General features: G+C 38.0%; 1 protein-coding gene across 1 annotated transcript in view; it reads left to right on the plus strand.

Annotated features, from left to right (window-relative positions):
• The window catches only part of ARHGEF3 (Rho guanine nucleotide exchange factor 3), a 107,392-nt gene that overhangs the window by 42,529 nt on the left and 39,262 nt on the right, over nucleotides 1-25,601 (plus strand). The window contains 1 exon segment of the mRNA XM_066558261.1: nucleotides 13,842-13,904. Coding sequence (XP_066414358.1) covers nucleotides 13,842-13,904 — 63 coding nt within the window.

Below are 25,601 nucleotides of genomic sequence, written 5' to 3' on the forward strand. Positions count from 1 at the left end.
ATCACACAAAGATAGTAATAAACTATTATTTCTCCAAAGAATTTACAATCTAAGCATATGTAAGAACATACTGTAACATTTCTTTCATAATACTAAATTAAATTTTTGAAGTAAATTCCGATCTGTTGAAGCTCCTAAATTTCATTCATGATGACAAATCTTTGTAATTCCTGGGTTCTGTTACGTATTTTGTAACGGGATATCCCATTCCTAATTGGAGATGAATATAATATGTATATATACAGTCCTGATATTTAGTATATATAATGTGATCCTAACATGATTTGAGGTAATGTTCTCAGGATATGTAAAATGCACATTTAAAAATATTTGTTACATTGTTTTTGATGCAAAAGTTGTACACAGGTTGTGTCTGTTTCTTTCTAGATTGTGGCTACTTGTAAAGCTTTTCAGAGAGAGTTAAATTTAGCATTCTTAAAGCACTCATAATGCACGATGAGAAAACAGTTTCAATCTGTCTCTGTGCCAGCAGGCTCCTCACTGAATTTGTGAAACTTAGTTCTTTTCCAAGCACTGTTTGCAGTAATTCACAACTTTAAATATTCGTAGAAGTAGCAGTCATAAGTTTCAACAAACCCTGTGTCCTCCCAGACCCTTCCAAGAATCCAAAGCAGAGCTGTAGCCTTGTGCAAAGGTCATGGAAAGAGGGCACTTGTGCTGATCCTAAGGAGATTAGATTGCATGTCCTGACTGCAAGGATACTGGGAGGAGATGGGAGAGAGCTGCAGTGCTTCCTGAGGGTCCTCAGTTGGGCAGTGGCTGGTGCAGTTTATTGTGGCACTTGCTTCTGGACTACTACAAAAAGAAAAAAAAAATATTCTCAGAAAAAATAAAAATCATTCTTTTCTAAATGTCATTAACACATCATGGTAATCTTTTTCCCATTCTGGGAAGCATTATCTGAACATTCCCCAGATCTTTATCTCTGAGAGAATACATGAGAAACTACAAACTCAGTGGTTTGTACTATGGGAGATGGGATGGGCAAATTCGGATGTCTTGCAGGGAATTTGCTACCAGTGAGTGTCTCTCCTAGCCCTTGGAAAGAGCCAGGTCAAACCTCACAGCACTTGAGATGTGTGTGTTCCCCTTTGTGCAGTAGAAATCCTGGTTGCAGCAGTAGGATAGTGCCCTGGAATAAGGATTTTACATATTTCTTTTCCTATTTGTAATATCTGTAATTTTAAGAACTCTGGAGAAGAAAGCAACAGTGGACCTGCTTAGGGTAGCTTTGCTTGCATTTTGCTGTGTTTTTGACACAGCAGCTGGAAACTGTGTGATGTGTGAATAAAGACTTGTCATGTACTGCTGGTTACAGACATTTGACAGGTTTCAGCCTTATGCCACCACAGTGCTGTGGGTATTTTACAAGTGAGAATACTAAGGCAGAAAACTTTGTAAAACAGTGTTGTCAGATTTGTTTTAATTAAAAAAAAAAAGAAAAAAGAATAGCTGGTGTTCATCCTTTGTTCTTGGAAACTATAGTTACAGCAATATTTAATTCCCTTTATGCAGCTTTGTGGATTTTTTGGCTGTTTATTTGATCCTGTGCTCATGGTGCTGCCTTGTTTCATTTCATGTTTTGTTGGACTAGGCAGAACTGCTGTAACTGCACAGGGACCAAAGGAGCAGCTTTCATGTATTTAAATATTTAGGGTTTCAGTTCTGATTTCTGGAGCTCATTCTTTGGCTGAAGTTGCTGTCTGGAATCCAGACAAGGTATCTTGTATTTCCTTCCTTGGTACTTGTGTGGCTGTCTACAGTATAAGTAAGTTCAAGATGCACTTTCTTTCAGGTGTACGCCCTTGATGCTGCTGTCAACAAAGTGCAGAGTACCTTGGAGGTGATTCTTGTGCAACTACAGGGAAAAAACACAGAATATTTTCTTCCCTCAGACCTTAGAAAGCAGGTTTTGCCATCCCATTAATTTGTGTTGATTGATACAGGCAGGGGGTCAGAAGGCTTTAAATGTTGTTTATTAGATTGATGAGAGAAACCCTGACATAAAGCTGAAATCTCTGCTATCTTCCTTTAGGCTTCTTAAATTCTGATGGATGTTTAGGCAGGTGGTTATAGGCAGCCTAAGGAGTAGTGCAGGTGCAAATAGAAGCCCAACCAGTTCAAGTCTTTGTGTTGTGAAATACAGAAATCCAAGTGTTACCAGGAAATCTGATGGAGAAATGCCTGCCTACCCATCTTCATCTTTGGTGCAATTACAGAGCTATGGATAGCATAACACTTGAAAAAATTGCACTCCTTTATTTGATTCTAGGTCAGGTGTTACCAAATTCTGATAGCAGAGGATTAGGGTTTCCTGTATGGGATAAAAGATTATTTAAGAAATAACTTTAATCTAAATTAATAGAGACTAAATAATACTTGAAGAATATTGTAGGCTTATATACAGAATTTATATGTATTTCCTTGGAGAAGTATACTGTATTCTGCTGGCAGGGTCTGAAAAGAAGGTGGCTAGGTTGGGTTTTTCCTTACTTTTGGGTGGAGGAGACAGCCCAATAGCATTCACCAAGAGTGATGTACTTCAGTAATTTTTAAGTCTTGGCCTAAAATGTCTGCTTTCGGAAAGATCATTCAGTTAGTGTTTTCTGTCTGCAGAGATGCCATGGCTCCTCTTCTCAAAGGAACTGGTTGCTCACTGATATCAGTTTCACCTTTTATCTTCTTCCTCCAAGCTCAGCAGATATTTTTTATTTTGAAGAAAGATTGCACCAGCTCACTAAGGACTTGTTTTCTTTAAAGATGAAGTTTGAATGCTGTTATCTTGCTACCCAAATTATTTTTTTTTTTTACATTCTTGCCCACTGGAAGAATGCAGAATTCTGCTAATAGCAAAACCAGCTCTGTTTTTGTAGATCTGACCAAGTCACAGAAGAATAAACAGGATAGGGGCAGATCAAGAGCGAGGTGTAATTCTTTCTAATTATATTGAATTTCCAGGGATAAAATCAAAGTCTGCACTTATCCTTACACACAAAATTGGGGTGCTTTGTCATTCTTATCTTTGCTCCTTTATTCTAGGCTGATTCTAAAACAATCTGTTCTTAATTTTTACTATTGTGCCTCTGTTAATTTAGAACTTCTCCTAAACACATCCCATAACTTCTCAAATGCTAAAAAAATTTTGTAAAATGAATAATTACAAGTTCTGCCCAGTATCTACCAGCTGTTTTGTGTGCTGAGACATCTGCATTTGGACATAGTTGTCTTCCCTTGAGTTTAAAGCCTGTTGCTGCTGTGTAAGAATTGCACAGGTGGAGGTGGATTGTTTCAGTTGCTGAGGCTCAGAGTTCCCAAACATGTACCTGTTATTTTAGAAACCTGTTAGTGATATCTTTACCTTCACCATACCACTGCTGTTCACTTATTGGCTCTTTGTAAAACACTTTTGTGTGTTTAAAATATTATTATGAACCAGCATGTGAGAGAAACAGCACGACAGAGATAGACACAGCAATGCAGATCAGCTTCTGAGACTTGCAGTGCACTGCATGACAGGAAGCGAGAGCAAACTGAGGCTGCATGGGGAGGAGTTCCTGCCGAAAACTGAGGGACAGACAGAGGGACTCCTTTGTAGCAAAGGCTTTCCACTGTCACACTGGAAATTGAGAAAGCTGCTAAAATCTGAGTACAATACAAAATAACTCATGGTGTGGTGCTGCTTATTTGTGCATCATCAGGTAAGCGTGAATCAGGGTCGTGGGACTTTTCATTGTTTGTGTGTAAGTTGGAATTGCACAGATACTCCTTCCAAGCATGCCAGGATTTAAGACTGGGTATTGATTAAACCAAAATGTTGCTTGGCAGGAATGTTTCCTTGTGTAAGGAAAGAAATTTGTGAAAGGTTGAGGTAACATATTTTGCTATTCCCAATGGGGTGGAGAACGGTTTATTTTTCTCTCTGTATTCATTGTTTGTTGCTGCAGGGTGATGGGTTTAGATATTTTCTTCTGCTTATCTGTCATGTAAACATGTAAACATCTCTGCCTCAGTCTCCTAGCCTGAAAATGTGCATTTTAGCTGATGCTAGGGCTTCAAGAGGAATCTTTATAGCAAGATGCATTATTGTCTCCATTGTCAAAGTGAAAGTGGTGATACATCCTACTTACACTGTACTTACACTGCAGGCTGATTCTGCTCTGTAGCCTGTGGATGTGGTAGCACCTGGAAAACTGGATGCTGTTGTGAACACTGCAGTTTGAAGAGATGTGGACAGTAAAGTAGCAAGGTTGATAATAACTGTAGAAAATAGAGCCTTTGAGGGAGGTTTAAAATATTCAGTGCATCTTGTGTATAGAAAAACAAGATGATATAAGATGTGAGTATACGCTCATCTGAGTGTGTGTAAACAATTGCAAAGTGGGCACTAGTTCTCTGTTTTTGCCAAGTGCAGCATGGGAAGAAATGGGCTTTTTTCATGGCAAGGGAGATTCAGGTTAGATATTTTGTGGATAAATGCTTCCTGATTGTCATGTTCATCAAGAGTAGAACAAAGTATAGAATTAAAATCTGTAATTTCAAACTGCTGTATAAAAACTTTCCTGTCTTACATGTTGCAGTGGTTTGCATTTAGTACTTGTTTGTTCTTAATGATTTGTGTTGAGCTTTGATTTTGGACTGTTCATAGGTGAATAAGAGTAGCCCATTCAGGACACCAGTGAACAGATATGATCTCAGATTTTGCAGCTCCAGCCCCAGTTTACAGCATCCTTTCTTGGAAAACTTAAAAAATCCTCTCATTTAGGAATCCAAGCTATTTCAAAATATTTGTGTATATGTTGACTAAAACTATACTTTGAAGTTCTCAGAAATGTGTGATCAAGGCAGGGGGCTGTAGTGCAAGGCAAGTTAGGGACATGGAAACCTTATGGCTCTACAACACCTGATAGGAAGGTGTAGCCATGTGGGGGTCAGTCTCTTCTCCCAGGTGTAACATGTGACAGGACAAGAGGAATCAGCCTCAAGTTGCAAATGGGAAGTTTAGATTGGATATTAAGGAAAATTTCTTCACTAAAAGCACTGTCAAGCACCGGAATGGGCTGCCTAGGTCAGCAGTGAAATCACCATTCCTGGAGGTGTTTAAAAGCCATGTAGTTGTGGCACTGAGGGAAGTGAGTTAGGGGTAGCTTGGCAGTGCTGAGTTAAAGGTTGGACTTGGTGATCTTAGTGGGATTTTCCAGCCTATGGGATTCTGTGACTTGATGTTCAAGAGCCTGTATGCCCTGCAAGTGCACAAAACCTTTAAGGATAGAGTTAGATCATTAAAACACCCCAACTTTGATTATTCTTGCTTTTACAACCAATCCTATGCTAAACTCCCTCAGCACAAACATACAAGGCCAGGAGCTGCAAATTCATCACCTCAGCTTGCCGAAGACTAAGGAATCCAGGGATGTTTGCGTGCTGACTGGTTGTGTTACTTGGAGACATACAGAACTGGATCTGACAGATCCCAGCTGAAAAGTGTTTGAAAGAAGAACAGAAGCTGAATCTAAATAGTGTATGGACTCTTTCACATTGCATCTTATTTTTAATTTATATACTTGGTGAGTTTAAAATCATTAGAAATTGACTGTGTTCATTAGAAGCCTAATTTATGTAGGAGTGTTCAGATTTTGGCTGAGAAAGGATTCTCATGCAACCAAGACCTCCTGTGCAGAAGAAATAAATGTGACTTATTTAGCTGAATTTGGTCTGGACTTTACAGTAAAGTTTGCAGAAGTGTCAGTGTATTTAACTGTTCTAGATTCCAGTTACTGGTCCTCTCCCCTGTCTTCCAAAAAGGGGAAGGAAGAAGGTTAAATAAAGACAAAGTAAATACCAGTCCTCAAACAAAGCTGTGCTAATCCTTGTCCTTACAGCATCCCGTACATGCACACCCATTTCCTGTTGTTGATGTTAAACACTTTGAATATAACTTTCATTTCATTGTTCACTTCAGTGTTCCTTTTACATTACATTGACCGGAAAATCTCCAATCCATCACAACAAGCAGTGCAGAAGCAGAGCTGCTGGCTGTGCCGAGGGGAGGCTGCCAAGGAGCTGCCATCTTGGCCAGCAGAGATCTGATGGCTCCTGGAAGTGCTTGAAAAGTGTGAAAGTCATCAGTGGCACAGATGACCTCACCTCCATTGCAGTTTTTGCTGTGCTCTAATAGAGCAGAGTCTGTTTTTTCATTTGTTTGTTTTCTTTGGAATATCAGGAACAAGCAAGTCCTGTTCCTAACACTGGTATCCAGGGCTCCTGCCAGCTGAACGTGTGCAGGGTGGGGAGCTGGTCTGTCCACACTGTGGCCAGTCTCAGTGCAGACTGTGCAGTCAGGTCATCTCTGGCCATTTCTCTTTAAAAGCAATAATGTTAAGGATTTTATGTCACTCCTGAGAAAATGAAACCTGGAATGTCTCTGGTATTCCAAACAGGAGAGGGCCCTGAAAATATACATGGAAACCAGTTTTATTATAACACTAAAGAATTTCTGATTGCGAGTTCCTTTTGCCAATATAACATAAAGGACTGTGATACTGAAATGCAGGGTAGCAAGTTCTGGACTTCAAATAGTTTTGTGTTTGAAATCACTATTGTGAGATTTTGGTCTCAAAAAGCATATATGACACATTATTCAGCTAAAAAAGGCACCATGCTCTGGGAAAACTGTTTTAAGATGTTTTTGTCTCCTCGTCCCTCAAACTCTTGTCAGTGGCACAGCCACAGAACAGGGAGATGAACAGGGAGGCTCACAGGTGTTGGCATGAAGGTGGGTGAAGGCTCTGGTGAAGGCCAAGAGTGCTGACCTTTAAAGGTGGTAGAAGATCCATCTCTTTCTGAAAGGGCTTAAACTCTAGAGAATGAAATGTCACTTTATTGTGAAACTGAAATTGGCTGTCTTGTAACCAAGCCCTGCAATCAACAGGAAATGCAGATATTTCTTGTTGGGGATTGCACACTGAGCTGCTTGTGTCATTAATAGGTCACATTCTCCTGCTATACAGACCTTCTAGGTCTGTGCATTATATCAGCCAGGCTCAAGGTCTTTTGTTTTTTGGTTGGTTTTTTTTTTTTTTAATTTGTTTGGGTTGGTTTTGTTTTTGTTTTTTGTTTCTTTTTGTTGTTGTTTTTCGGGTGGGTTTTTTTTGTGTGTGTCTTCTCTGCCTTTATTTCATTTTACATGCTTTAATGCCAGTGCAGCAGGGGTGTGATATGATGGAAAGTGTCTAATCCCATGTGAGGTTTACTCTTTTTTTCATGATCATTCTGGCTTGAAGCTGGGTAGTGCAACACCACTGCTGTCTCTTCTGGTTCTCTTCTGAGCTCTGCTTGGTGGGATTATAGCCCATCACCTGTAGCAGGAAATGTTAAATTAGTGATCATTCAACTAACCTTAATAGAAGGTTATTAATATCTTGCTTAGTAATTAAGCTGGATCCAAGGCATATTTCATTAACTGAGTAATAACACGAGGAAAGAAAAATGCTGGCTTTTAGGCTGGTTTTCCTCTTGTATTAGGAAGACTAAACTGAAATGTTTTAATTTTTCTGTTTGATGGCTGTGTCATCTGTTAAACTTTTGGAAACATTTAAAATTAGCTAGGAGAATTGAAACATTGAAGCATCCAGTTTGTAGTTTTCTCGTTTCACCCTACCTCCCTTTTTGCATTCCTCTTGACATCTGTTTTGTACTATTTGTGCCTCACCACTGGACTCTGTCCTCACTGAGTCCTCCATACTCTGTGGTGTAACTAACTGGGAGCTTGATAATTTTGAGTTATTCGAATGTGATTTGAAACAGATCTTGTAACACAGAAGCAAGAGCAGCTGGAGTTTTTGGAGTCATTAAAAGAATAAATATGTTCCTAGCAAGTGGTACTTTTCAGGGATTTTTGAAGCGAGATCCATGTGTTGGTTGGATGGGTGTGGATGCACTGACAAGCTACAAAGAAAAAAGAATGAGAATTGTAGTGTCTGAATATTCTTTTGAACGTAGCAGCTTCTGGGCATGTTAGAGATTTAAGAATTAGAAGGGTGCTCAGGAGTTCACATCTATATTTGAGTATACACATGTGGATGTTGCTGATAAAAGGTAATTACACATCAAGAGAATTTATAGGCTAAATGGATTTAAAAATAAGTTATATAAAATTTATGATAAAAATGTGACTAGAAATTCACATGGAAGTCAGATTATTGTTGTGATTTGATGTCTTTCTCTAAAGCAATGTGCTCCTGCCTTACTCTGAGCTGCTTCAACACCAGCTGTGATTCCTAGGGTATAGAGCCATCATCAGGCTTTGGGTGGGAAGGTTCCTTGTAGATGTAGAGGGGTTCTCAGCTGGCTCAGGAGATAGTGATTGCTTTCTAAAATTAAAAGAAAAACAATAATGTAATAATGCTGCTTTTCATGCAGACATAATCCACCCTTTGGAGTGTGGCTTAAACCTGGCCTGTGATGTTTGACTTTTTATTAAGTCTTTGATCAGTTTTTTCCCATCCTTCTACATTAATCCCTTTTGATTTTATCTTTGCTCTACCTGATCTCTTCAAATTGTTTGTCTTTGGGTAGTTTTGTCTTTTAATTTAGTCTGATACTGATATTGTCCCTGATAAAAGTGTGCCATAAGCTAGAGAGGAACATAGAGCCCTGAGTAGTGGATCCCTTCCTCCCTTCTTCTCAGCAGTAAAAATGATATCAAACTTTGTTAGCTAAATGGTTTCCCTTTTCTGTATTATTGCAAATGTATGCATATGTATATACACTTGTTATCTGTATGTATACATAAAATATGTATATATTTTTATGTGTGTGTGTGTAGGTGTGTGTATATATGCACTTCTACTTATTAACATTTATTTAAATCATAAATCTGTTATTTAAAAAGTTACTTCCTCCAGTTAACAGTATTGAGGTGTGTTCAGGTGTATGTTGTGGAAAGGCTGTTTTAGAAAATATTTTCATATGAAAACAATCTGAAATACAGGCTAATTGAATAGTTTCTAATTTTTCTTTGTTCTGGACTTTTTGTTTTGGGGACATGGGAAAAGTCTGTTTCATTAGAATGGATTTTGGTATGAAAAAAGGCTTAAAGTTTTTTAGTGTTTGTTTTTGAAATGAGTCTGTCTGACTAAGAAGGTCTAAGGGTATGATGTGCCTATGCAAATACATGATCTTGAACTGTTATTTATTTGGATACCAGTCTGTGTGCAGACCCATTTCTAAGCATCTAGAATGGAGAGATGATTTAACAAAAGTCAGCAGCTCTCCTGAAAAGCATTTCCTTCCTCATCACAGGATGGGTTTTGTCAAGCTATTTTTGTGCATCTTTGCATTTCATCTCCCAGGTGGTAAAGTATAAATCTGTGGTATTGATAATTAAAAGCCTGTGATGGAGACTATGTTAATCCAGCCTTCCTTATAAGAATAAGGAATAATGTCTTATTGCTCTAATTCCATTAATGAAATCAATACTTTAATATATAATTGGATATCTTACCTTCTCATCTCCTGTGAGATAATTATGGAAAGCAACTCTTCCTGCTGTGTTAAGGCCAGGAAGTCGTGTCTGTGTAACTGTGGATGTAGGCACAGCCTTTTGGGAAACACTATCACAAACATTAGGATTCAAAATTATGATAGAAAAAGCTTTTTCAGCCCAGAGGTTTGTGTTCACATGCAGGTGATGCACCTTTGTGGTCAGTAAGAAAACACAGACACATTTCTCATCAGAGCATGTACTTGCTACTGTTTTCATGCAGGTGTGTACCCATTTTTTAAGGCCTCTAAATACTGTGCAAGAGAAAGTTATCAAAGTGTTGCAAGCTTTCCTGTTTTCCCAGCAAAGCAAAAGCATCATAATATTTTTCAATTTAGTCTGGTTCATGTACATACAAATTGCAATGAAGAGATGCTCTGTGGTCCGATGGCATTGGCCCTTTGCTCGTAGCCCAGTGTGGGGTTACCAGGCTGTCCTGTGGTCAGAGTGTCACACACTGCTGCAGGGGACACTCAGGGCAGAGTGTGCTGGGGATGGTGGGGGAGCAGGGCTGGAGTGAGGACTGAGCCTGCCCTGCTGGACCCTGCTGTGCTTCCTCACCAGCCCTGGCCTCTGCCAGAGGCTGCTACACCGGGCTGGGCTTTGGGGACGGCTTGTGTTGCTCCATGTGCCAAGTGAGTTAAAACAGAAAATGGAGAGCAAGAATCAAGGGGTGATTTTGTGGGACAGGCAGATTCAGGGGTCAGTTGCATTGTGCTATGACAGCTGAGACAGGACTTGTAACCCCTTTGGGGAAAAGATCTTCACAAAGAGCAGGGATTAATTTAATGAGCACCTTATGCTCCCTGCACAATATCCACTGCAATCTTTGCTTCTAATCCACTTATTATGGGCAAATAAATTTATCTATGGTCTGCTAGCTCAATTATTGCATTTTTTTTTGCCATGGAGTTCTGCCCCCACTTATACAATGATAATAGCTCTTGAAACTCTCAGAAATATTAAATCATTAATCTTGCTGCAGTGGTTAATATTTAACAATTTCTATTTGAAATGACTGGTGTTGCATAATCACTGAGGCTCACAGAGAACATAATGAGTATAATATTTGCAAACTTCCAGATAACATTTCATATTCAGTAGCTTTTATATGAAGTGTATAGTACTTTTCAGTAAGTAGAAGATCTAAAATAAAGTGAGGAATGATCCTTTGATTAACACAGTGAAGTATGGGGTAGAGCAAGAGATCTATTTTGTGGAGGCTGCCCCAGTCTTAATATGTAATTGCTTTTCCTACACTTTACTTTTATCTTTTTATTGCTTTTGGTCTGTATATCACAGTTGATACTGATTTGTATCAACTCAGGAGTATATTGATGTGTACTATATAACCAAAAAGGTTGCCTTTAAATAAGATATGAGTATTTTAGTTCCTGCTGACTCCACTCCTGCTGTACATTACCTGAATAGCCTTGCCATGGATGCTTGTCCTCATGGCCACTGCTTTGGCCATGGTTCCTGTGTGTTTTGGACCCACAGCACTTAGAGCCCACGCATAGTTGTTGTGTAACCTTCCCTCTGCAGTAAAACCATCTCCTGCCTCATTCAAGTTCACTTTAATCCTGTAGCCTTGCCTATTACTTCATATTATGTAATTTATAGTCTCAGTCCACTTTCCTTAGAGCTGGCCAGTGTTGGAAGTGCCACCTTCTGTGTTAATTTGTAACCATGTGACTGCAGTAAGAATCTCATAGTTGGTTGTTTAACAAAGGAGCTGCCCATTTGCTGTGTGTGGATGCAGTTGCATCCTGTCCATCCATGCACTGAAAGCATCAGTTAGTGTAGACTCAGGTCCACCAGGTCCATGCACAATTTTAATTTATCCTTCTCTTGTACAAAGCTGTATTCCAAATCCAAATGCTTTTCATTTTTACTTAATCTGTGTCCACTGTTTGGAGGGCTGGTACTTTTCAGTTTTATAGTTTCTTTTTGTGAAGTAAAGACTCGGTGTAGACTTAAGTAGAATCAAGACATGACTTCTTGAGTACAAATGAATGATGCATGTGTTTGGGTCCCCAGAATTCTAATTAGGCTTGAAGAACAGTCTGCAACATGTTCTAGTCTGCAACGAGAATCTTAGGAGATGTTACTCTCTGGGCAAAGTACTGATCTGACAGATCTCATCCCTGATTTGTGTTTTTCACAATGAATTCACATTTGCTGGCACTAGAATAGTAATTCAGATTAGTTTATCCTGTGGGGAGAAAAAAAACCTTACAAAAGACTGATAGAGGATAAGTAAACAGCTCAGTTCATAGCTCAGTGTGGTCTGGTCCAGAAATTTCTGTTATAGCCAGTGCTTTAACTTGTTGCTGATAATCCATACTGTAGCAGTAATAGGGGTTGGATTGTGCTTAGTCTGAGGGTGAAGAATGACTTTCATAAAACACCTCTGACTGTGCAATGTGGTGACAGAACTCATGGTCCAGTTTCTGGATAATAATGATGTTAAAACACAGCTGTTTCTGACTTTGAAATTATTGTTTAAAAAAAGTATCAGAAGTTATTTTCTGAAAAAAAGGCAAAATTGTATTTAAATGAGTCAAATATCTGCTGAAAACCAGTGAGTAAACATAAAAGATTTCAACACCAAGGGTTTAGTTTTAAAAGAGTATGAAATCAAAACTTGTGGATTTTGTGATATATATTCCTTATCTTTTCTCATCAAAGAAACAGTTCTCAGAAACCTTATGCTTGACCTTGCAGATTTGAAGTTGTTTCACTGGCTTCACAAGAGCGGGGGGCATGGACACTGGGGATGGGGGAGATGCAATCTTTCTTTTCTTTCTTTTCTTTCTTTTCTTTCTTTTCTTTCTTTTCTTTCTTTTCTTTCTTTTCTTTCTTTTCTTTCTTTTCTTTCTTCTCTTTCTTTTCTTTCTTTTCTTTCTTTTCTTTCTTTTCTTTCTTTTCTTTCTTTTCTTTCTTTTCTTTCTTTTCTTTCTTTTCTTTCTTTTCTTTCTTTTCTTTCTTTTCTTTCTTTTCTTTCTTTTCTTTCTTTTCTTTCTTTTCTTTCTTTTCTTTCTTTTCTTCCTTTTCTTTCTTTTCTTCCTTTTCTTTTCTTCCTTCCTTTCCTTCCTTTCCTTCCTTTCCTTCCTTTCCTTCCTTTCCTTCCTTTCCTTCCTTTCCTTCCTTTCCTTCCTTTCCTTCCTTTCCTTCCTTTCCTTCCTTTCCTTCCTTTCCTTCCTTTCCTTCCTTTCCTTCCTTTCCTTCCTTTCCTTCCTTTCCTTCCTTTCCTTCCTTTCCTTCCTTTCCTTCCTTTCCTTCCTTTCCTTCCTTTCCTTCCTTTCCTTCCTTTCCTTCCTTTCCTTCCTTTCCTTCCTTTCCTTCCTTTCCTTCCTTTCTTTCGCAATACCTTCATTGTGTGCAGCTTCTACCTTTTAGCTGAGCTTTGGAGATCCCATAAGCTATGAACTCTGTATGGCATCTGTCTGGGGTTTTTGGTCTCTAAATTGCTCATCTTTGACTTCTGTAGACTGGAAACTAAATCCCAGCTATAATTCTGTGTTACTGCTTATCTCTGGTTGACACTGGAAGACAACACAGCTGGATAAATAAGAGCCATGCATGTATTCTGTGACTTCTCTTGTTTCCTGAAGCTTCCTGGCCTGGTAGACAATGCAGAGCTCTGTTAAATGGCATTTCACACTTATTTGAAGTGCATGAAGATTAATCTTGTGGTGAACCTGTGAAATTACACAAGGGAGGGCTTGCCATTTGCAAACCCAAAACCTGAATATGGAGCAGAATGCAATCACTGACTGGAGAGTGAAACCCTAACATACACTCATGTGATTCCTGCAGCACATTTCACCTTTTATATTGACTGTCTGTGGATAGGGCTTGATCGCTGAAGGTAGCCCTTGAAAATCTTATGTTTAGGCTTTCAGCACAAAATATGAATTTCTCTTCCTAACAGTCTTATTAGTTACAAAAGTTCAAGTGCCAAAGTACAGTTTCCAACATGGAATAATTATTTATGCTTTTAGTTAGAAGTAAATTTCTTAATTGAAGTGAACTTATCTGAGCAGAAAAGGAACAGCATTTAATTCACTATGTGCTAATAGGTAGCTTTTCAACTCGTGAAAAGAGAGTTTATATTCGCATACATGGTGATTATAATGATAATGAGAGTAAGTTAAATATATATATACATATATTTATGTGTATGACATCATGATGTATACTTGTCTTGGGATCAAGCCAAAGGCAGTTGCTACTGTTCATCAAACCTGAGCTTTCTTTTTATTTTGCTTTATAGAAAAAACGGAAACAGAGCACTCAAGATGAAGATACAATCAGTATCTGCAGCCTGGATTCAAGTGTGAGTAATTTAATTTTCTCTTTTGCTCTGCCTCTCTACCCCCTGAAACTAAAATATGGCTGTTAGGAGTACTCTGAAATAAGCCTGTTCCATCTTCTCAGCTGTGCTGTTTTCATACACAGCATGAATAACTTCTTCTGCTTGTTATGAAAAAAGTTTGTTATATTACCTCTCTCATTTTCTGTATTAAACCTTTAAAAGAAAAATGATGTCATAATGACAGTTTATTGTAAAGCATTGAATCTCTTATTAGTAAATAATTAACATGTTAAAAAGGCTTTGTGAATGCAGGATTCAAATATAGACCTTTTATACTATGGGTGAATAGTGAAATTGAATGGGTGAATGAGAAATTCCATTTCAGTTGTCAGTGGTGGTTAATGCAAGCTGTAAGAACCAAACTCTTTCTGTTGATGATGGTGTGTGTTGAATCAAAGTATTAATGAGGGTAATTATGCAGTAAACAGTAATGTGTGTTGTTTTTCCTGTAAACTTGTGACATAAAGGTACACTTGAAGATATAGTTTCAAATCCATGGAACTGATATAGAGGTAGGAAAATTTGCCATTCCTTCTGTTCAGCGTTTTCATCAATATTTGCAGTGTTCTGTTTAGAGCCAGCTATTGAACCAGTTTTCCTTTTCTGTAGACCTCTCACATAGTACAGACAGAAAAAGAAATGGAAAAAATAGAGACTCAACAGTGCTTTAGTACTGTGGTTTCTTTAATGATCAGATGTTAATTTTGGTTTGAAGTATACCTGTTCTTTGAAGCATTAATTACATTTAAGGGCTCACCTTGCCTGGATGGCTGCAGATAAACACAAAGACTTGCAGGCAGTTCAAGTGAGCTGGGTAGAATCCAGCACTATTCTGGAAATCATAAACCCACAGTAGCCTGACCTTGTCTGTGAGCTAATGCTTCAATGTTAGTTCATCCCATCAGACCTGACATTGGGCCCAACTTCAAATGTTATTCCTTTAAAGGAGTTTGAAAGAAATTGTTATTCTTCAGGGAAAATTGGAAATTGTTGACTATTTATTTTTATTTTGGACAAATTGATAATTTTAGATGCTTAACTCTAAAAATGGAAAATGCTGGGTTTTACTATTATGTTTCTGGGAAAAGTGTGTATTTTATTCATGGGTGATTAGGACAATTAGGTAAAATTTCCTTGTGTAGAATCTGTTACACTGCTGTAGAAATACTTGGATAAATATAGCTTCTCCTTTGGCTAATAGCTAAAGATTTCAATTCTGCTTGAAGGGGACAATTTCTGCTAATAGAATTCCTGGAGGAGGGTGATCTAATGTGATCTTAGCTCTGAGTTTGCTCCATGGAAATACAGACAGAGCACTGAGCAGAGTGAGGTTTGTGGTTTTCTGATGAGCAATAGATACAGCAATAATAGTAGCTATGGTCCTTCATTTGCAGTTATTAAATACCACTTAAAATTTATAAAATATTATTTTCTTGGTATTGCTTTTCTGTGTAACCATTATTATTGCCAAAACAAACATGAATCTGAGAAGAGATAAAGTAATTCACTAAATGTTGATCTGCAAGACAATGAGTAATAAGAAAATAACTAATAATTGAATTTGGACTTTAATTAAAAGATTTGTAAATCCCTACTTTAGAGGGATCTTGTCAATAAAATGTGTGAAGAGCTGTTAAGAAAACTCTTCCCACTGTCATCAGGCCAGAATTTCACGGTTTCAATGTAAATGCATGCTGGAGTCTGTGTTAGAAAATAGGGGTGAGAAATGAATGGGTGAAGAAGTTTGAATCTTTCCTTACAGTGCTTCAGAATCACTCAGGTCACGAGGGTGGGGAATATCCCATGAGGATATAAAGGGTATGCGTTGCATCTTGAAGAATGATCAGTTTATTTAAATGTACAATTTATGTAAACATTAGTTGATTTATCTTTTTCTGCTTGAGATAACTTCAAGCTGGTCACCCCTTTTTTCTGTTCCCAGGAAGTGCTGATTGATTTGTGCTGTACAGGCTATATTGTCTCTTGTGTTTCTGAGCTTACTTTGCCCTGAACTCTTGCCCATTGCAGTTCTGCAGGTTCCTGTTCAGCATCTTGCTGAGGTGGAAGGTATCACACTGCACCAGCATGTGGCTGTGCCCTCCCCTCTGACAGCATTTGCTGTTAGGGCCAGTTTGCCTCTTAACTTAAGGAGACTTAAACTGTCAAGATGACTGACTTGGAGAGAGTAGGTGCCTTTGGTTAAGAAATGAGCCTGGCATGTGAATTTAGAACAACACCCTCAGGTTTTTAACTTCAGGTAATGGTTCAAGTGTGCCCATCAAAACCAGGTGCTGTTGACATTAAAACAAGTTGGGCAGGAAGAGTTCACATTTTCTCATGACTTGTGTTCCTGCCCATTAGATTATCATCCCCCCAAGTAAAGAAGGACTATCACCTTTGTGAGCCTCCTAGACACAGCAAATGAACTTTTATTTTTCCTTTCACATCATATTTTTCTATGATTAATGATAAAGACAGTGCTGAGAATGCAGCTAGACTGAATACCAAATGTATCGTGATTTTGGAAAACATTGGAGGGGTCTTCTAATTGCACTGTGGAATGCTGTGGCACCTAAGGGATGGCTAGGATCTGGCAGTCCATGGCTGAATACTTAGCTGTGGAAGCATTTTGTTCTCTGTGTGTGCTTAAATGTTATTTATATTGAGTAGAGATGTGTCTTTTTGTGTTGTGGGTTTTCATTTTAGGGAGCCATAGCTTACATTATAGGTAATTCAAGATTTCTGTTATGAGGCAGAGAGTTGGCTGTCTTTTGTCCTCATGTTTGTGATGGCAAATTTCAAAAAGAAGGAAAATGTCAAAAAGAATCAGTTCATACCTCACAGAAACCAGCTGTGGTGGTGTTATGCAAGGTCACTTTTCCTTTCTCTGTTGCCTCATGTACAGAGTAACTAATTCCCAAAAATGGAGAGGGGGCTGAAGAAAGGGGTGAGAAGAAGTGTCTAGAATAATTAAAAGTTTGGAACAGTTTCTGTTTAAAAAACAGTCAAATATACTGGAATTTATATAAACTGAAATCAAATATCCTGGGAACAAATTGGCATGTGATTAGTTCCATGAGAAATGGTCTGTGTAAGGTTATTTCTTCTCTTGGGACTACGGGCACAAAATAAAGCTGTTTGTAGGTTCTTAGCAAAGCAAAAGTGATGCCATTTCACCTACCACACAGTGGCACAATTCTGGTGCAGGGTGTTGTGGATACCAGAGGTTTTGCAGGAGTTCAAAAAACAAATAGGGTAAATTCATGGAAGAAAAAACTGCCAAGAGCTGTTAGACTGAGTGAAGCCATCCATCTGAGGAAGCCCTTGAAGCTGCATATTTCTGAGTCTGGGAGAGCAGACTGTGTGTCTGTCACCAGGTGTTTACTCTGCTTTCACATGCACAGCTTTTTTTCACTATTGCTGGGGAAATGGTGCTGGCCTGAGATCATCCTTAGCCTGTCATGGCCTTTCTCAGGAGACTTTGCTTAGCCCAATGCAATACCTTCCTTTCTTCCAAGCAATGACACTTTTGAAATTACTTAATGAGGGCTCTATGCTTAATTGGAATCTTTGGATTATAGTGTGATGTAAATAATTAAATGTTCAGGTTCTTTTGTCTAGCAACTCTCTTATGCCCTGAAAAAATGTAGCCTGAAAAGATCTGCCAAATTGTTTCTATTTTCAGTGAATGCATTTATTTTCCAGGCCTAAGAATATGAAAATTTGAATGCATGTGTTCCCTATTACACATTCAGATTTTCAGTGGGATAATGATAGATGATTGAATTTTTACAAATAATAAATTGGTAATTTTTTATTAAAGATTGTATGTATATAACAAATCAGTATATTAGGCTCTCCTGTGCAGCACACTGTCTGGTTTGCATGACTCCTGGTCTGCTCAGGTCTCCAGCTCCCTGAGCTGCTGATGTGAAAAGCTGGTGGTGCATTCACTCTGTGCTGGTTTCACAGCATCACCTCAGGGATGGACCTCGTTTTTGTGCTTGGCAGTGGAAAGATCTGGCCATCCTTACTGACTGACATTGCAGTTTGTGTAAATGTATCTGGTGGCCACCTTTGTTCAGGAGAGAGTGGGGATGGCAAAGAAAGAGGCTATTAACTATTTAATGACTTCATTACTTCATACCTTGGAAAGCAACATCCATATAGGTCTCCTGTCAATTACATCATGTGTCTACAGTCCTTTTACAAAAATAGATCTAAAATTTTTTTTTCTATGACTGACCATTGCCAGACATACCTGTCTTTTCCAAGGGAATAAGTCATACTGACATAATTTCCTTTCACAGGAAACACTGCTTGGAGCTTTGCTGACTCAGGACAAGGACTGGTAACCTAAGCATGTTAAATGATCTTTGTATTTGTTTAGTGATCTGGACTGGCATTGATGCTTCAGGAGTTGATAAACTGGCTTATTAAACTGACTGGTTGGACTTGGCTCATTTTATTGCCAGCTTAAATAAGTGGATTTGCAAATCTCCTCAATGTCAAATAGTGTGTGATAACTTGTGACAGATGTGGCCAGCAGACTGTGAGGGCTGAGTGCATGAATGGACAAGGCCATAACAGTCAGGAGTTTATTTAAAGGGAGGTGTGCCCAAAGCCATATCTGACATGGCTTTGTCCATGTTGGCCTCCACTGGGAGGCTTAACTCAGTCAATGGACTTGAGTCTGTCCAGTTAACTCAGCCAGTGATGTTTCATGCTTGTGCTCTTAGAATGGTGATAGCTTCTTGATTTGTGTATGCATAATGATTTACAGACATTATGTAATTAACCTGGCTTACATAAACTTCAGATTTTATTGCTTTCTCTTTAAAGGCTGGGGAATCGGGGCATGTAAACTGAGACAGCTTTAATGATCAGAGAGGGCAAAGTATTTTTTTGTATTTAAAACACCTCAATGAGCCCTGCTCTATATTCCTCTTGTTGCAGACGTTCTCTCCTTAGTTAAATTCTGAGCAGCTTCTGGATTATTTCTGTCTGTGCTTTTGCTCCTTGTTGCTGCTGTGACTTTTGTTCTTTCCTCATAACCCGGCTTTGAAACGTGGTTCTTCATTCAGTGCAACCTTGTCCTGAGCCTGGTGCAGCCCTGCAGGGCTGTGCTCCTTACTCAGGCACAGGCAGCTGGTTCTTTCTTGTATTCCATAGCTATTAAATAGAGTTAATACATCCCACTGAGCAAAGTGGTGGTGAACACTGTTATCTGGAGATTATTGCCCAGAGCACTCAGCAAGGTACTTAACAGCACTGCATTTTTAATGGCTGTTGTAAGGGGGTAACTGCATAGCTGAAATCTTGTAGTGGTGATGATATTGTGTGCCTCATATGTCTGAGCTCTGTAAAATCATAAGTAACTCAGGAGATTTCCAGAACAAAAAGCTGGGAAAACCTATTACAAAAACTGGGCTTTTCAGAATAAAATTATACTTGAGCAAAATTCAATCCAGAAAAAGAATGAGGACAATGGTGTGCAGTTCTCCTCTGCAATTGATTGTGTGCAGATTTGTTGTAAACTCATGAAAGTTGCTGTTGTTGTTATTTTGAGAAGGAACATACAACAAATACATGATGAACTAGACATGTAAAGGTAAAATTTCAGAAGAGCTATTTATTTTTGTTCTCTATGGAACAGTTATCATTTCTGAAAATTAAGCTCTGCCAAATAGTCGCTTATCACTGAGCGAACTGGAAATGTCTTATTTCTACTTGCAAGTTATTAAAATTTGTCCCAGTATAAAATACAAACGAAAATGTATCCAGACTTCAGCTACATTTGCATACACTAGACCAGAGTTCATTAATTTTGATTGCTTTTAGTGCAAAGTGATCATTTATTATGTATTTAATAGTCGATACAGCTGAAACATTATTTGACCTAATTAAACTTAATTATAAATTCAATTATATTTGATTGCTAAGGTATGGCAAGCTAGCTTTATAAGCTTAGAGAGGATTACTTCCACATCAGCTTATCAGAGTCAAGATAATGAAAATATATATTGTATCTGGGTCTTTTATTTCTCTAAACTGTGGTCTGTTGCATGTTCGTAGTATAAAAGGTCTTCAGCTTGCCCAGTAAGATGTATACAATATGTTGGAATTATTCATAACCTTTGAATATTGCTATGCAGCAGGGTGGTCAGTGCTTATGTGGATTCAGACTTCATTATACAGTGACTACTCTTAATCCATTATTAATCCCTCATATCATTGTCATAGACTGCACCCTCAGCTGCTGGCATTATTTGGAGTAATGTTCTGTATCTTAAGGCTCTGTTTTGTTATTCTCTTGCTATTTCTCATTAGAGAAGGCCCACAATGCTCTATTGGAAAAATGTGTAAATTGCTGGTCAGGCGGCATTTTTCCCCCTCTGCATTCTAGGATGATCTCGGAGTTCCTGTGTAGTTATACAATTACTCTTTATTTATGTGAACAATTTCTCAGAATTTGGTTAATAGTTCCATTACATCTCAAGGATTATTTTGGTGAAGACAACAAATATGTGATGAACATCTTCAGTGCGAATCTGCCAGTACCAATATGCCAAACCTTTGGAAACACACACCAAACATTCTTGAAACATACTTGGGAATTGAGTAAGAAAATGTATCTCTTGTATGTTTTCACCCTGTTTCTAGAAATTAAAGCTGGTCTATAGATACCTTAAATGAAGTATGATCATTAAAACTAACTTTTTTAATGGTTTAACTCAAAATATAGCACTATCTTATTGTGACTTGCTGGCATGTATTTGTCTGCTCCTATTTAAATTAATGTGCAAGGCTTTATTTGATACAACATCATCAATTTGTTGTATGTACAGTTTCGTTTCTTAGAAATTCTTTATTTATACAGTTCTTGGTATTTTGCAGTCTCTGAGGGGGAAGTGAAGCCATAGAAAGGTTTTGTTGGGGGACTTGGTGGGGAAGTTTTGTTGGGGAACTTGTTGGTTCCTAGAGAATTATTTTTCTTCAATTTTTTTTTTCCTGATGAGGCATGTTCAGTTTTACTGTTCTGAAATTGAAATGTGTATCACTGTGGAGCAAGAAAAATGTGATAAAAACCCAAACCTGATGATTTTCAGACACTGCAAAGCTATCCTTTATACTTTGGCCATGGGGTATAATTGTTGATCAAATCTTAGATTATGATAAAGTCTTGGGAACTGTGGAAGGCTTCTGATAAAAATCTGGAAACAGGTTATACCAATTCTTAGGTGGGGTGCCAATTTTTTCTTCCCTTGGCTATACTGATAAAAGAGAAGAAAAGGAGCTAAGGTTTCATCAAAAACATCCACTCAGTCTGTGGACTTAGCTCTCAATAGCAGCAAATTACCTCAGTGAGAAATAATGAATGGAAGATAACTTTATCTTCAGAAATATGAAGATTTTGTAATTCTTGTAGTATTTGCAAGTAACACAGTTTATCCTTCTGATTCAGTCAAAAGTGGTGCATATAAGTCTGTGTTCTGTTTCAAAGAATTGTTTTGTATAGCAATAACAGTGTAATTTATGATATTTTACATAACAGAAAATGGCAACTGAAGTTTGAATTCAGTTTAAATTACTTTTGGGTTACAGAGACAGGCTTGACATTTGCTTATTTTCCACATGGCAAATTTGGGAGCATTTGTGAACTGAAATTAGCCAGATGTTATTGGCAGCTATGAAGTTGGAAATGTATTAAGCAATGTGTGTAGTGGTTGGTTTGATGAAAGCTTGCAGGGCAGGTTTTCATAATGAAATTCAATCAAGTAATGAGTTACAGTAATTTGGTTTATTTAGAGGTCAAAATAAACCCTGATATTAGTTCTATAGAGATAAATAACATATAATGCCATGCATTTTCTAAAATTAAGTTTTATACATCATTATTGGTAACTGTATTTTATATTGAATTTATAATATGGACTGTGCAGACATAATTTGTAAAAAAAATGATGGCACCACGTAAGCCATGTGCTGTGTGTGGCTGGAGCCAAAGAGTTGAGGTTTTTCAAGTTATGTTAAACTTTTGACTGAAGCAGTCTGCCTATATTCTATGGAAGAAGGAAAGGATGGCCCATTCATCCTCAAATTCATCCACTGGGAGTGCTTGATATAGTCCAGTGCTTACTGAATTCTGGAGTGGAAGCCAAGTCAGGATTCACTGAATTAGCATGGCTGTATAGTACAAGTCCCTACAGTTTTGCAATGCCAGCTACATTTTGGCTGTGCCTCTAGAAGTGACCAACCATGACAGGAAATAAAGTTGGTACAGAAGGACATAAATACACCAGGATGCCTCTCTACATCATAGCATTAGGACAGCCCTTGTAAGGGCATTGTCCCATCCATCTCCTGGTGGTTGAATTAGATGATAATGGAATTATTCATTACAGATAGTTTTGCATGGTCTTTTTTTAGAAGCCTCTGCTACTCCTGCAGGCAATCCAGCTTAGAGCTTCTCTGTCTATTGTTAACAAGGTTTCCCAGTCACAAACCAGTTGAAGGCACTATCTTACACCACATGTAAGCATTCAGATCAGTATAAAATCCCCTGAACAGTAGGGGCAGGGGATCCTATATGGTACTTTTTACTGTAGCCAGGGCCTACAGATAACCATTTCTTTCAGATGATGCTTTTTCCTTAGGTAGGTCAGAGGAGGTGTTTTTGTTTCAGCTAATTTGAAGCTAAAGTAATTTTATCAATATGTTGAGGTGATTTTCATTAAATAATAGATAACATCTGCTTCCATCTTTTGAAGAAACTTCTTATACTAGGCTTGTGTTTTTTTAAAACAAGCTGCATCTTAGCAGGAAAGTCATTATCAAATAACTTCTTCAGCAAGAGCTTAGCAACAAGGAAAACAAAGAAAAGCTTACTGTTAAACATTTTCTAGTAGGTACTTCCTAATTTTAGCTGGTGAAAGTAGTTTTTTTTTAAAAGGAGATAAGAAGTTTCACTCATATTTGTGGTTACATGATCTATTTGGCTTGTTTTTATTCCCTCACAAGCATTAAGTTTTCTGTGTACCCTTCAGTGGCTCATTGGACTTCTCTCTTGATCAGATCCTTATCTGAAAAATGCAACAAATGTGTGTTTGTTTTCCTGACCTGCTTTGAGACCAAAGCACAGAAATTCCTGGGGGAGTGTTCTGCAGTGCCAGTGCTGTGCCTGCAATGGGAAGGGCACATCCCAATGCCCCGCTCCAGTGCAGGGCAGTGTAGGGACACCTAAGCAACTGAATCTTACAACAGACAAGTGTAACAGGATTTGTCATAAAAGTTTCATACCTTTCTCTGGGGTAATCTTAGAATGCTGTGGTAATGCCACAATAATCCTAGAAAATGATGTCTGCATAGCAGTGATTTTTCAATTCATCTTGTAGCCTTTAGGTCCTCTTATCTCTTAGGGAAATTTTTATTGTTTTTTCTATCATTCTGTTATCACTGTAACTCTGTAATCAGGACAGCTGAAGGGTGTCTGCTTACAGCTGCTGGCTCTGTTGTGCACCTCCACCCTGTGCCCTTTCCATGCTTTCCCCACAAGGGGAAAGCCCTCAGCAAGTAGAAGCTTAAGTGTTTCTAAATGCTGCTAGAGCATTTTACAAAAAAACATAATGTTATTTTTTCCAAGAGTATGAATGTGTTTGTCAACAGTATATTAGCATGTCGCCTCTGCTGCTGATGAACAAAACTGCAAAAAAAAGAGAACTAAAACTTGCAGAGTAATACTCTTGGTGGTTTAGATACACCCACTAACATACAGAAGACTGAACAATAGAATTTTGTGAAGTCATCCCACCTGGATGAGGACAGAACATCTCTAGTAGTAACTTATGAGACATTTACACTTATTCAAACTTCTTCATTTAAATGACTACAAAAATGAATCAGCAAAAAATGAAAAAAATTTGCTGTAAACCTGCAAGGTTCATTCACACAGTTCTGCATTTGCAGGATAAAATGTAAATTGGCTGCTGTAGTAGAGGATTTTTGATTTACTTCCACTATATTCTCTTCTGTCTGATCTGTGATATCAGCCATTAGTTGGATTAAAAGGTCCATTTTTAAATTGATCTGTAATTCTTAAGGCAATGTTTATTACAATCTAGCTGATATTTTCACCACTGTTCTCGAAGAAACCAATACTGAAAGGATTTGACTTTGTCTTGGGCAATGTTCAGACTTTCATCTACTATTTTTGTACGTAAAATACATTATTTAAACTGTATATATTTGCTTTGTACTTCTGGTAGAGGTTGCCCTTTGAGGTTTGTTTGCCTCTAAGAGCTTAATCCCTTAATGGAGGAGGGATACACTTGATTTATCTCAGTCAACTGGCTTCTTTAGTGAACATTTGATAGAATTGGAAACAAAACCCCAGTCTTTTAAAGCTCTCCTTCCTGGAATGCAGGCAGTTTAGCTGCCAGAGGTATTCCTTTGCATTGCTTAGAATTTTATGCCAGGTTTTTCTAAAGATGTTTAGATAGTGATGAATGCATTCATCTGCATAGAATTGTCAAAGGTGCTGAAGCATTTAATTTCCAAATCTTACTGTAGGTAACTTAATATATTTAAATATCTGTTACTGTGTGCTTAATGGTTCTACTCAATTTTAACTCACTGTGAGAATGAAATTGACTTTTGATTTGATTTTCTAAAAATGTAATTCAGAGGACAGCAACAGTCCACTCATCTGGCTATTCTTTAGCATGTTGATTAAAAACACTTAATGAGTTTTTGTGTATTTCCTCTTAAAACTTATAATTGAGATCTTTCCTTTCCAAATTACCTTACTGTACTGAATCATGTTTGTAAAGAAATGTAAATTTGTCATCCTTGTCTTTAAAACAAACTTGATCTTAATATCTTCAGGGCACTTACTTGGTGAGGCATCGACAGCCTGAGCGACTTATCTACTTGATAAAGTAAAACAAAGCATTATAGTGCTGTTGTGAATATTAGGTTTGTCCTGTATCAGCTGCCTCTTACTGAAATAAATTTTCTATTTATGACCATTTAGTTTTACAGTCCTGCAGAGAAACAACTGATTATTAAAGGTTTCAATGATCCATTTTACATAACGCAAGAATGTGTTCCTGCTGGTACAGCTGGTGGCTGTGTAGGGACCCTGGTAATTACAGAGAGTGCCTAGAGGACTGCTGGAATTACTGCTGGAATTACAGTTCACCTGCTTAAGGCCCAAGTTCTGATTCTGTGGTTTTCCTTTTCAGTGTTTGAGGTGAGTTCTTCACTGAAATGTAAAAACTGGTTATGTGTTTTTGGGCCTTTAAGGAATCCTCCATCTTTCAAGAGGTCTCACTGGCTTTGTTGTAGCTTTCAATTATGAGACAGGCAGTGGCAGGGTAGGATAGTTGAGGCTTAAATATATAAGCTTGGTCAAGATCTTTTGTGTTCTTGTCAGAACAGTTACTCTCCTGCAAAGGTTAGTGAAGACCTTTCAAAATAAATTAAACTAATTGTACACTTCCAGAACTTCAATAATGAACAAAACAAATGCAAGCCCTTAGCTGGAGGGGGAGAAGCTGGCAGTAAATTCCTTCTTCCTGTGAAATTAATGAAATTACTTCCAGAAACTATTGATTTCATCTAAGGAGTAGGAACCCAGATTGTGTGAAAATATTAACA

This window comes from Molothrus aeneus, chromosome 12 (assembly GCF_037042795.1).
Source record: "Molothrus aeneus isolate 106 chromosome 12, BPBGC_Maene_1.0, whole genome shotgun sequence".
NCBI classification, from domain to species: domain Eukaryota; kingdom Metazoa; phylum Chordata; class Aves; order Passeriformes; family Icteridae; genus Molothrus; species Molothrus aeneus.